At 33.6% G+C, this 13665-nt stretch overlaps 1 protein-coding gene and 1 pseudogene across 1 annotated transcript; one reads left to right on the top strand and one right to left on the bottom strand.

Annotated features, from left to right (window-relative positions):
* Positions 1 to 3010: 3010 nt before the first annotated feature.
* Positions 3011 to 8168, bottom strand: LOC115970274 (annotated as a pseudogene).
* A 1935-nt stretch (positions 8169 to 10103) lies between these two features.
* On the top strand, positions 10104 to 12547 carry LOC115978239 (putative E3 ubiquitin-protein ligase RING1a). Its single transcript, XM_031100260.1, has 6 exons — positions 10104 to 10482; positions 10669 to 10751; positions 10875 to 11032; positions 11133 to 11182; positions 11493 to 11567; positions 11670 to 12547. The coding sequence occupies exons 1-6, from the start codon at positions 10253 to 10255 to the stop codon at positions 12220 to 12222; spliced, it is 1149 nt and encodes a 382-aa protein (XP_030956120.1). The 5' UTR covers positions 10104 to 10252; the 3' UTR covers positions 12223 to 12547.
* Positions 12548 to 13665: the final 1118 nt, after the last annotated feature.

Raw genomic sequence — 13665 nt, 5'->3', positions numbered from 1 at the left:
TCAAGCAAAAAAAAAAAAAAAAAAGCCCAAAAAAAATTTAACTAATCTGAAAAAAAAAAATAATAAAAAATTGTAAATAAAGCAACGGCAAGCCCACAATTCTATATAAAAAAAAAAAAAAAAAAAAAAAAAAAAAAAAAAACAACGGACAGCAAGCCCCAATAGATTACAAAGGTAGCAAACCCACGGATTCTCCAAAAAAAAAAAAAAAAAAAAAAAAAAACCAAACCCCAACACAAAGCAAATCACTAAATCAGAAATCAGAAAATCACTAAAGGCTAAAGCAAACCTAAAGATAGAGCAACGCCTCAAAGTAACACATTAGGCTCAAGCCAATAAACAGAGATCAGTAACGTCGCTCGCTCATCGTCGGAGATCGGTCCAGTCCAGAGCACATCGCCCCATCGGAGATCGTTCACATCGCTTGCTCGTCATCGTCGCTCGCTCACCCCTCATTGAAGATCGCTCGTCAGTCGTCACTACCTCAGCCTCAGCTTTCAGGCCTCCCTGCTCCGGTGCTCCCTCAAGGTATTTCATTTTACTAACTTCTCTCTCTTTTTCTCTCTGACTCTCTCTCAATCTCTCACTCTCTCTCTCTTTATCTGAAATCACTGAAATAAAATGAATGAGAGTCTCTCTCTCTCTCTCTCTCTTTATTCTTTAAGACTAACTTTATCTGATTCTTTTGAACTGTGATTGGCTGAAGCTTTAACTTTATTAATATTTTGCCTGTTTTTTGACTTTTTGAATTTGGCTTTATCTTATTCGTTGGTGTTGGGGTTGGTATTGATGAGATATTAATTGTCTTTTAGTGTGATGGGTATTGTGATTTGTGATTGTGAAATTTTCTGATTGGATGGGGGCATCAGGCATGAGGCTTGTCTATTGAGTGGGGTGGGGGGGTGGATGGGCACATGGGGCCGAGTGGATATTTGAATTGGGGGAAGTAAATGCACATGGGATGTGTGCTAGTGCAACTAATAAACAATAATTTAATTTACCAATAATTAATTGGAGAAAGCAACTAATAAACAATAATTAATAATTTAATTAATCAATATATTATAAAAGACAAACAAATTAAATTATGTTAGGCTAAACAACAATTAATAATTTTATAATTAATGAAACAATAATATAACAAATTATAGTTTATAAAAGACAAACAAATTAATGAAATAACTAAATAACAATAATTAATAATTTTATTAATATTTTAAATGAACTTATAGTTTATTGTTTATTCTTTTGCTACCCTAGGAAAAATTCTTGAGAAAAATTACTAAAAATTTATAGGAACACCCTGATAAAAATTCCTGGAGTCGCCATTGACCGTAACTTATCGTCTTTCTAGTAAAAGACACTTGTCATCACATCAAGGCTTGATGTCTATAAAGTCATTAATTTGTATTGTCCAGCCTAATGCAATATTGATTTGCATTTTACATCCCAACATTCAAAATAGTGTAAAATTGGTAAAGTGGGATGGGATGGCCATTACAAATTAACATGTACTATGTTAAGTTTGACAAATTAGTGCATCCTACTATGTGACTTGCACATTAATTTGATAATCTTGACACTAATTTGAACGTTGAAAGACTTCATAATTAAAGTATTGAATGAAAAAATTTATAGTTTAGAATAGATATTACAAAAGACTTCATAATTTAAGGCAAATAACTGAAATTGATTCAAATAAATAAATAACTAAAGAGAAGGGGCAAGCAATCAAAAACAAGTTAAATTCCAGCATGTTCGATGGACTGTCCTCCACATTAGCTGACAAAATCGCACCCCAACTAATAAACACCAACTTGGTGATTAGTCATTTTAATTAGATGGTTCAAGCAGGTGCATTGCGTCATCTCGCTCCTCAATATCGTCAATATCAAAACCATCATCATCATTGCTTAGTAGTATTAAATTCATAAGAATAATGATGTATACTTTGAGGTCATTTAATATAAGAGAAATTGATGTTAAATAATTAATGCTCATTAGTCATTATTTTCAAATATATCATCATCATTGCTTAGTAGTATAAAATTCATAAAGATACTTAGCAATATTAAAATTCATAAAGATAATGATAGATACCTGGAGGTTGTTTTATATTAATTGATGTTAACTAATACTCATTACTTTCAAGCAAGTTGTGTCCTATTTTGTCAATTGCTACTTTCAGTATTAGTTTGATACGGTGCATAAACTAGAAAGATAATGACTGAGAATATGAAGTTAGTTACGATGAGAGAGGATCAAGGTTATAGGTGGGAGGAAAAAACAAGACTTATTTATGGTAATCTTTTATGTTATCTTCCTTTACTAAAATGATGCCTCTCCCAAAGAAAGTTATCTTCAAAGACATGAGACCTCAAATATTAGGTGGTGGAAAAAAAAAAGACTTATTTATGGTCATCTTTTATGTCTAAGTTACGTTTTCGTTTACTATAATGATGCCTCCCCTAAAAAAAAGTTAAAACTTAAATTACACTCATAAGATCTCTTTCTCATAGTATGTGTGGGTCTCTTACATGAGAAATTGGTCTCATCAAACAGTCTCATAAGATAACCTCTCGTGTATCTCCTTCCCTAGGGCAGGAATTTGAAGCACCTAGACGGAAAAGCAAATTTTGATGCAGAAGTTACCCAATTCTGCATCAAAGATCATCCAGGGTCCATGACAAAACTGAAAAACGTTGGAACCCAAGAAAGATGGCCATACTTGTGCCAAGTGATGATTCTTTGTCATAACTAGAGGCCTCAGACCAAGACAACGAATGTGTTGGTGGCATCCCTCCAGCATCTTTACAGAAAATGGGATAGGATCATCCTTAGTCAATGATTCTTCCTGTTATGCATTTCTACCCTTCTTAAAAACAATAAGTAAAAGCTTTCTGTGATTGTGCAAGGCTAATGGCAGAAAAATTCCAAGCCATGGCAACCCTTTTTACCAATAGGTAGCAGGAAAGTAGCTCTTATAAAGTGAATTTAGCTATTTAAAATGCATTCACGCATATCCTTCTAAGCAGAAGTAACACAAACAGCTTTATACAAGGAGGGGATCAAAGAAATCTTTATCAAGTTAATCAAATTACCTGACAGTTGCATTGTTACAAATCTTGCTTCTCTACATTCCGACTATTCAAAATTCAAAAATACAGATAATGGAACAAGTAATATCAGTTGATTTTTAAATTGTAATGATACAATACATCTCCTCTCATTCTCTCTCTCACAGAAACCAATAGAAAAAGAATCAGTTATCATGGTTTATGGAAAAATTACCAACTACGAGGGCTTTTTCTTTTGCACACTTTTTGAGATGTGCTTCAGCTGTACCGTTCCCCCTTTCATTCCCCTGCAAAGTTAAATAACAAACATTGTGAATCCATTTGAAAAGCTTCCATAAATAGGGAAACAAAGAAATTAGAGAGTAAATACCTCCGGTGCATATAAATGAAGATGTAGAAAAGCAGCAACAGCATCATAGTCAAAATGGAAACAATAAGGTAGAACACATTTCTAGTCTTCTGCACATATGAAACAGCATGGATATAAATAAATAAGAAAGAACCAACAAAACTACCCAAGTCTTAAATTTAAGGATAGCTTATATACAGTTTAGCTGGAATCAGCCTCTTAAAAAATAAAAAAGGGGTAAGGGCGTAAGGCTGCCTACCAATCACCTCCCAAACTTCGCAAAAGTGGGAACAATGTGCATTGGGTACAACCTTTTTTTCTATACACAATTTAGGTTTGTCAAATGCAAAAAATGTGTAGGATTCCAAATGTAGCATGAGCATGCTTGAAGCTAACTGCAGTCTGATTGTAAGGGGTGTGTATCACAGAAAGCTCCCTTTAGAGAGACAAATTAATCTGATTTACTTCAATCATCTGGTTTTGATGAGTTTTTTATTGCAGAGTTTCCTAAAATCTAAGATCTAACTTACCATAAAAATAAGGTTAGACCGTAGTGGCAGAGGAACGTAGAAAAAAAGAAGGATATCTATTTTCCTTCTATCAGACTTTTAGGAGATCAATTACAAAATGTAGAGCCATATGGTTTGGTACTTGTTTGCATGCTTGGAAAGTATAATTGATCATAAAACAAAGTAAATGTGGTGGTGAACTTTACCCTGTGCCCCCTAGAGAAGGGTTTCTGACCACCTTTAAAAGTGTGGGCATCACAGAATTGCCATAGGAAGAATTCTGTCACAATTGGATAACATCAAAATGCAAGATCACTATCTGGTAGGACTATATATGAGATCATAAAGTTGCAATTATGACAAAGTCACAATTACCATGAAGGCGGCTTGCTGAAGGACCCTCATTGACTGGAAAACAACTGTCAGCTAGGCTCTGCACAGAATAATTAAAATATGACTACAAGGAATGCTAGAATCAACAATTTATAAGACATCAATCATAGGCCACCTCACACAGATGTTGATTCCTTGAAGCAGCAGCAGGATTGCACTTAGTTTTGCGAGGAGTGGAGTCCATCACAAGGTCACAATGCAATGCACCACATACATCTGCCAAGCACCTGCTGTGACTCTGGATTCAGCACAAGTATCCCATGGTTCAATTACCAATGTACCATTTAAACTTAAGACAATGGAAGGACTATGTTTGACAAAGTCCCGGAGGAATTTTGATTACCAAGAAAATTAGAAGAAATGCAATCTAAACGTGAGACCATGAACCAAAGATGTGGGATATTAAATCAAATAGACAGGCCAAAGACATCAACAGAAGAATGGTAGGTGAAAAAAGATGCAGCTCCATAGAAGTGTTTAGTTATTAAGACATTAAAAATGAGATGACAATGATTGTAAAGTGAAATTTGAGGCACAAACAAAAATGAAAAATTATCAAGATAACCCAAAAGTACTAGGTTAAAAAAAAGGATATAAACTTTGACCAATGAAAATTGGAGTCTCTATATTTTGTGTGTCATACTTGTGATGATGCTAGTATAGTCTGTTCATAAAAAATACTCTGCATTTATTATGTTTTCTTTGTCATGCAATTGTCTATAATAGATCACTGATATAATAGTTGTCTGGTTTATGGAATGTCAATGAATATAGGCCTTTTAGAGAGAACATTCAAAATGACTTTTAGGTTAAAAGCTTTGCATAGGCATGCTAGTTAATCTCTCTTTCTTTTTTTGGTTTTCTTTGGGTCCTAGGGATCACTTTTATGCATAGTCTTCTACAATCAAAATCATATATACACCTCCTGCTGCTACAAACATTTAAGTAAAATCCACCTGTATGACGCTACAAGGCTTATAATGTGTACCAGAAATTCCTGCTTTTTTGGGTTTGCATTTCACTGGATTGTCCAACAAATGAATTAAAAAAACATATATCAAGTCTCCTTATCACAACCACTCCTACGTCATGTAAATATTTTAAAATGAGGTACCCATGTCAAGCACACCATGTTATACAGACACATCATATTACCTTGAGATGATTAATTGGAAAAATCTAAAACATCACAAAATCAGCCATGTTCCCTCGTCCTAAATTCTGTGGGTTGATAATCCAACACCTCCACAAATTCATCTAATATCCATACTCAAGTCTATTTTACATACTGTAGGTTATGCCATAGGAGAGTAAGAGTGGTATCATTTCACTTATCAGAGAGACCAAGTATAATTAACATCATCATCATTATCATCAGAATCACTATGAATTATCTCAACTACTAGGGTCAATATTACAATTCATAAGCCTGTTAATCTTATTTTTTCAATGCAGGAAAATGAATACCCACAAAATAACCAAATGGGACATTACTTGTATGATTTGTCATTTACAACCCAATCATGTTAAATGTTCTAAAACAAAAAATAAATCAATTACCATCAATTCTAGGAAAAATAGCACCACATACATACCACATTCAGCAAATCATAATGTCTATTGTCAAAATGCTGATCAAGGTATTTCTCTTGATAAAACCTTTTTCTACAGTATCCACATTTCCATTCATTTACAACTACACGGATCTTGTGTTGTTCCTGATCTCTGTAAAGGTCATTGTCTGAGTGAAGCCTACACCTTATTGACATTTGATATCGTTCTTTTTCCACAAAGGGCATTAGATACTGCACCCATCACGAGATAACGTTATCAAATTTAAGTACCACAGATACTGTCTTTTAGAAATTTTAATCAGAATCTTCTGATACCTCCTCAATTATCTTCTGTGCAGCCCTACTCCTTTCTCTTTGAACAATGTACCTCATGAGCAGCATTCTCCTGCTCTAGCTTTAGAGTTCTGAACATCAAACTTAAATATTACTTATAAACATTGACAAGGCAGATAATATATGCCACCAAAACACAATCATTTAATACATTTTTGCAGTTATAAAATTTAGGGTGTTATTAATGCCACATTTTTCAGGTTGCATTCACGATTTAGGTTCCCCTTAATTAAAGAATCTATGTCAGGAAAATAGGTAACACTAAGACATGGACACCAAAAATTGCTAGCCTATTCCAAATTTTCAAATCCAACAATCTAAACCACTAACCTTGCAGTTTCAGATTCTTTATAACCCTGGGGCAGCAAACAATAATGGAAGGGGTCAGTAATATTGCAGTATAAAAGGCACATTCATTATACTAAGAAAAATGATAATGTCGTTATAAAATATTGCAGAAGAGGTTCAAGAAAGAACCAAAAAAACGAAGGCTAAATACAAATTACACTTTGTATGCTAGGGTGAACTGTCAATTTCGTCCATAAAGTTTTTTTTTTTTTTTTTATCATTTTAGTGCTTAAAATTACATTCCTGTCAAGTTGGTCCTTCAGTCCATTGACGGTTATAAAATTGACACTATTCACATATGTGATGTGACATCATTTTACCGGTCTTAACAATAATTTTTTAGATGGTAATGGATGGAATAACCAATTTGACAGAAATGTTAAAGTTTCGGACTAAATGACAAAAACTAAACTTTAGGGATGATAATGGCAATTCACCTAAACTTAAATGGTGTAATTTGGATTTTGGCCAAAATAATAATAATTTTGTTTTATAAACACAATCCATCTAAAAGCACAATTTCTGATATAGAACTAAATCAATAAACAAGTAAAATTGAGCTGCAATTGAGATTATCCTACCTATAGAACAATTACAAAAGGGCCATTGGAGAATATCGGTTTACTCCAAAGTAAAAACCAAATCAGTTCATAAGTAAACATAAAGTCATTATAGTATTGTCTTGTGTAGATTTAGCTAAAAGCAAGACATTTACTTCACTTCACTGTAGTACTAACTTGAGGAGACTAGCACGTGTTAATGAATTCTACCCAGTGTCAACCCACAGTAACTTTATTTTCATCCCCCTATATCAAAATTTTTTGCATATGTTTGATCTGGTAACAGTTTTTGTTTTCTATTTTTAAAAACTTGTTTTTGGGAATATAAAGAAAAAATAATTTTCTTATATTCTTCAAATAAAAAACATGTTTGGTTAGTTAAAATTTTAAAAAATATATTTTTTAAGAAAAAAATAAAAAATACTAAAATATGTTGTTATTATGATTTAAACTCTAATGTTAACTCATTAAATGAGACAGATACATTAAATCAAATATGTGTTTTCTTTGACTTTTAAAACTAGAAACTGAAAACAATATTTTACATATTTTTAATTTTCTTCATAAATTGAGTTTTAAGAACAGTTTTTGTTTTCTATTCATTTTGAATTGCCAAACATTATTTTTGAAAACAAAAATTAAAGAAAAAAACAGTACCAATCATACCCTTACATTTTGGAACCTATCTTGAATTGTGATATACAATACAAATATGAGTTTTTGTTATAAAAACAATAAATTTAACAAAAAATTAACTAACCCAAGGTCTACATGGAACCCACCACAATATCGATTCACGGGTTTTCAAAATATCTCATAGCAACTAATAACAAGTTGCTGGGACACTCCGTACTTTTTTATATTATTAAAAAAAAAGTTTATATATAGAAAGACCTATTTGGGTTTTGCACATATATACATATAAATATCAGAAAAGATACCTGAATAATTTGCGGAGAAAGCAAGAGGCAAAAGCAAAGCACGACCCATTTGGAATTGGAGAACCTCCATGTCCCTATCTTCATTTCTGAATTCTTGAGTTTTCTTGCGAATAATTCTGGTGTCACATATTTTGGCACAATAAATATCACAACTCGTCACATAACGAATTATGATTGGTAGAGAAATATACCCACCATCACCCCTCCACCAACCACGTTAATAGTCTATTAATGTGGTATAATAGTGTATTGCCAAAAGGTGTCTCTAGAGTTACACTTTTCTTGCCTCGAAGAAGAGAAGACCATTAATAGTATACTGCCACGCCTCTGCTATGGCAAATGAGAAATTGCCACATAGGATCTCTGTGCCTTTTTGACCTCCCACTTGACTTTTCTTGACGTGGCTAAAACTAGTCCCTTTTAAACCCACCAAAAAAAAAAAAAAAATCTAAAACTAGCCTATATGATAATCAACTTCAACACTTTCTTTTTTTAACAAATTAAATATTAGAGTTTCAAAAACAATAAATTAAGCCTCAAGCCTATAAGATTTTGTAAGGTTTTTTTTTTCCCCTCTTATTGTAATGGAGGAGGCGCCTTGATATTTCTATTGAACCACAAATCTCATGATAATTACTAAGGTCACCTACCAAACCATTATTTTGTTGCCTATGAAGAGTCAAATTTTCTTATTAAACCATTTCTTTTTTTGCCTATGAAGAGTCATCAGTCATGGGCTAAACCTTACAATTAAGCATCAGTGTCATTGAGGTGCTCCCCTTAAAATTACGGTTTTTTTTAAAAAAAAAAAAAAAAAAATCACTGCAGGGCTTTAGTATTTCAACTTAATTCTCTAAAGAAAAATGTTATATTCACAACATTTTCTTTATAAATCTTAAGTGACAAGTTGCTATTGATTGTTATTAGTAGGCAAAAAAAATTAAAAATCAATAGTGAATTTAAATTAGAATCAGTAACAATTTACCCTTTAGGATTTGTTGTAAAAATATTGTAAAAATATTATTGACATAATACTTCTTAAAAGAAAAAAAAAAAAAAAAAAACCCTTTGATCAAAACTCAAACGAGTTGGAAATATACCCAAAATTTCTATAATTGATCAAATTGGAAATTTTTATTGTAAATAAGAAATGGAAAAGTTAACCGATGCTCTAACGGAAAGAAATAAAATAATTAATTTTTTTACCACTTTTTATATTTTTTATAAAAATAATGTCAAAACTTTCTTTAAATGATTTATCAATAATTACCTTAAGAGCACCTATTAACATGAGGCTATAAGAACTAGAACTCTTCCTTGCTAAAAAAAAAAAATTTTTTTTTAAAACTTGTGCTGTGTATCCAAGAGTTAGACCATTTTGGATATACACCACTGCAATTACCCTAAAGGCACCTATTAACATGAAGCAATAAGAAATAGAACTCTTCCTTGCTAAAAAAAAAAAAAATTTTTTTTTAAGCTTGTGATGTGTATCCAAGAGTTAGGCTATTTTGGATATACACCACTGTAAGTTTCTTTAAAAAAACTTTTCTTCTCTCACCGTGTGTGTTAAAAATACTTAGGGCCCGTTAGGTACGTGTGTTCAAATAATAGTTTTCAGTTTTTTTGGAAATACGTGTAGGTGAAAAAATATGTAAAAATACATGAATATTGTTTAAAAACTAAAAACATATGTTTAAACACATGTACCAAACAACCCGTATTCTAAAAAAAATGCTTTGTTTTTTTGAGGGGAAAAAATACTTAAAAGCAATTAACTCGGTGAGCAAAAGCAAGTGAGCAACCGCAATACTGCATCATAAATTTCCTTATAAGCCTCTAATCATCAACATTCACCGATCATAATCTAACGGTGGAAGATTGAGGGATACCAAATGGTAGTTGTCTGAGTACTCGTATGTAAAAGTGTAAAACCTTCCTCACATTTTTTTTAATAAATTAAAAAAGAATCCCTTGCCTCACAAACCCTTATAGCCGTTGGAAAAGTTAAAACAGCATCTGATTCAAAAAAATCGACCGTTGGAAAAAATAATCCCCTACTTCCTTCCTTCTCTGTCCCAACCTTTCCTTCTCTGCAGAATAGTACCCATTATCTTTCTTCTTTCGCTCTCACATCAAAAGCCCAATAATAAAAATTACTGCAGAAAATGGTGAGTGTAGAAGAACCAAAACCAAGTCCAAAAAACCCAGTTGCAAATGGGCAAAACGTGGACGGTGTATTCAGCCCCAGATTTAAATCTATGGCGGCCTTGGCTGGTTGGGATGAAGAGGCTCTCTTGCTTGCAAGCCTTGTCGTCGAGGACACGCCTGAACGAGAGACTAAGAACAAGAAACGCTCTGATTTACTTTTCAAGACTCCACCCAGCAATTCAAGAAGGTACAGCGTTCACAATGACAAACCCAATTATTAGTTTAGATTTTAGCATAAAGATTGCATATATTCTGTTTGATTAGTGAGATAATTAGGAAGAGATAATTACTGGGATTTAATGCTGTTGGGGATATAGATTTTCTTTTTCGTTTTTCTTGGCAATTAAAGGGACACTATTGTTATGTGTTTTAGGAAACGTAGGGCTCAGAGAAAGAGTCCAATTTCAATCCCAGTTGCGGTTCTTGATCTAGATGAAGAAGAAACTACAAGAAAAGGTATTAATTTGTCTGACTTAAGATTATGGATTACTGGGTTTCTTTTTCTTTTAATAGTATCTTGTTTGATTACTGGGAAAACTATAAAGGAAAAGGAAATGATTGATTTTGGGTAATATTCAGGCACAGAGAGCGAGAAAAAGAATCCAGAAATGAAAAATGTTGTGAATGATGAAAAGAAGAAAGGAGCAAATGAATCACCAGAGCAAAATTCTAGTGTTTCATGCTCAAGTTCAGGTCTTCCTTGTATGGATAAGCTTAGAGAAGAGCTATCTTGCGCAGTAAGAATTTTTTTTTTTATGATAGTTTTGTTGACTAGTTTAAATTGACTATATTGGTTTTTTTCTCCAATAATTTTAATTGGGTCTAATTTGCTTACAGATTTGTTTGGAGATTTGTTTTGAACCTAGTACTACTCCTTGTGGACACAGGTAAACTCAAAGTTAACTTAACAAAACCTAATATTTGAATGTACCACCATATAGACAAAAAGGATCTTATTTTTGTCATAATAAACTCTTGTTTCATTTCACCATGTTGTGGCTTTCCACTTGAGTCCAATTTGACTTGAATCATATCACTGTTTAGTAATAGTGCATTTGTTGGGCAATGACATGCTACCAAATATACCATGCATTTGTTTCTCTAATTTCTTTCTTAGTGTTGATTAGTTTCTTTGATTTCACATTCTTAAGTCTAGTAGTGGATCAATTAGTCCTGAGTTTTTCTCTTCAATTGTAGTTTTTGTAAGAAATGTCTGCGATCTGCTGCGGATAAATGTGGGAAAAAGTGCCCAAAGTGCAGACAACTAATAAGGTAATTCTTAGCTACAATTATAAGGCAATAGCTCAGGGGAGTTTTATATCATTGAAATATATTTTTGGGATTTACTTTACACCCCTTTACTTGAATTTGCAGCAATGGAAGATCTTGCACCGTGAACACAGTTCTTTGGAACACAATACAGCTTCTCTTTCCACACGAAGTAGAAGCAAGGAAGGCAGCCGGCGCCTTGAATAGTCGAGAAGCTGGGTGTAAAATCCCAGAAACAGCCTTTTATAATAATCTGAGGAATGAAAGTACCAGAGCATCCGGTGTATCAAGCAGAGATACAAGTTCAAGGAGAAGAAGAGGGACAGTAAGCCATGTTGAGAATGCTGCATTAGCTATAAGGTCTCAGAGAGGAGATGAGGATCAAAGCCAGGAAAGAGGGGTTTATAATAATGTGAGGATTCGAAGTAGCCAACCTGGGGTTTCAAGTAGAGATACAAGGGTGAGAGCAAGAAGAGGGATGTTGAGCCAAGATGAGGATGCTGCACTAGCTCTAAGGTTGCAGAGAGAAGAGTTTATGGATGCTTTTAGGGAAACCAGTGAGCAATCTAGCAGCTCTCTTTCCTTAGCCAGAGCAAACTTAAGAGCCATGGCATCTAGAGCCATTAACCTTCGTATTAGAGGCCGCACTAATATGTAGTCTAGGGTATGTCTGAATTAGTACAATGCACTTTCATACAAATGATAGGGTATGTCTGATTTAGTACTCAATCCTATTGAGTGCGACAAGATCCTAAGTTTTATTCTTTTGTTCTCAATTCATTGTTTTGTTTCACTTAGTTCTTATTACGAAGAAGATTGTTGTTGTTTTGCATTAGAAAAAACTAGACTAATCATTGTGGAGAAAGAAGAGAATGAGAGAGAACAAATGTTTCTGAAATGTTTAGTCATTCAACTGCTGTTCCATACAGCACAAAACATTTCTGTTTGCCAGTTTTCACAAGTTGTCACTACTTCCACTTCCACTTCCACATCTCCTTTTCAGCTTCGACACACTATGCATTAATTCAATTTTCATACACCAAAAATTTCTCTTGCAGCAAAGACCTTTCCTTGATGAGGCATCCAGCTTCAAAATCCAATTCTAGGTCTGTTTGGCGCGAGGGGGGGGGGGGGGAGGTGGAATTATCCCTCCTGTTGTATGCCATTGCCCTCCTTTGCATACATGTGAAAGGTCTGTTTGGCAGGGGTGGAATTATATTATCCCTCCAGTATGCCATTGCCCTCCTTTGCATACATGTGAAAGGTCTGTTTGGCAGCGGGTGGAATTATATTATCCCTCCTGTGTATGCCATTGCCCTCTCTTGCATACATGTGTAAGGTCTATTTGGCGGGGGGTGGAATTATATTATCCCTCCTGTGTATGCCAACAGAAATCAAAATGAATGGTAAGTGTTTTTCATCTCTCTCTCTTATTGCAGTTTTCAATTCTTTCATGTAGGTCTGATACACCTAGGCCAGTGTTGAAATCAAGAGGGATAACCAGTAGTTGTTGATTTGCTGGATCCTAATATATAAAGACATTACTATTTGGAGATGTTAAGATTATTTATATCTGTGTAGTCCAAAAAAATGGCAGTTTGTTGTTTATCAAATCGAATTGGACATGAACGATACAAACACAATCAACTCTAAGGAACATTCAACAAATTCCCATTAATAAAATATAGTTTATTAGCATAACCTCATCAATAGTCAACAAGTTAACATTTGAGAAAATTAAAATTATAAAGATAAATTCTTTATATTAGCTTTTCCAAGGAGCAGCAGCACGTATGTTTCAATATCTGAGGAATTTATAATTCTAATGTAATCATAGAATGCACTACATTGATCTGTTACAGGCTGTAAATGGTCTCTTTTGTTGTAGGCAGCCTCATGCCATATAATAGGTTCTTGGCTGCCCACCATGTAAACAGTCTCAAGTCTATGGTGATACAAGAAATATTTTTATACTTCATTTTCAAAAGGCGGGAGTTTTGTTCTGGTGAGACACTAGCCTGTTAAATATTGACTCTAGAGGTGTCATGACTTTTCCTCCGTTCAATTTTTATCACAAATTATGCATGAGAATGTAATCTTG

Source organism: Quercus lobata, chromosome 2, assembly GCF_001633185.2.
Source record: "Quercus lobata isolate SW786 chromosome 2, ValleyOak3.0 Primary Assembly, whole genome shotgun sequence".
In the NCBI taxonomy this organism is placed as follows: Eukaryota; Viridiplantae; Streptophyta; class Magnoliopsida; order Fagales; family Fagaceae; genus Quercus; species Quercus lobata.
Note: the sequence above shows the minus strand (reverse complement) of the source record. Positions and strands in the feature narration are given on the sequence as shown.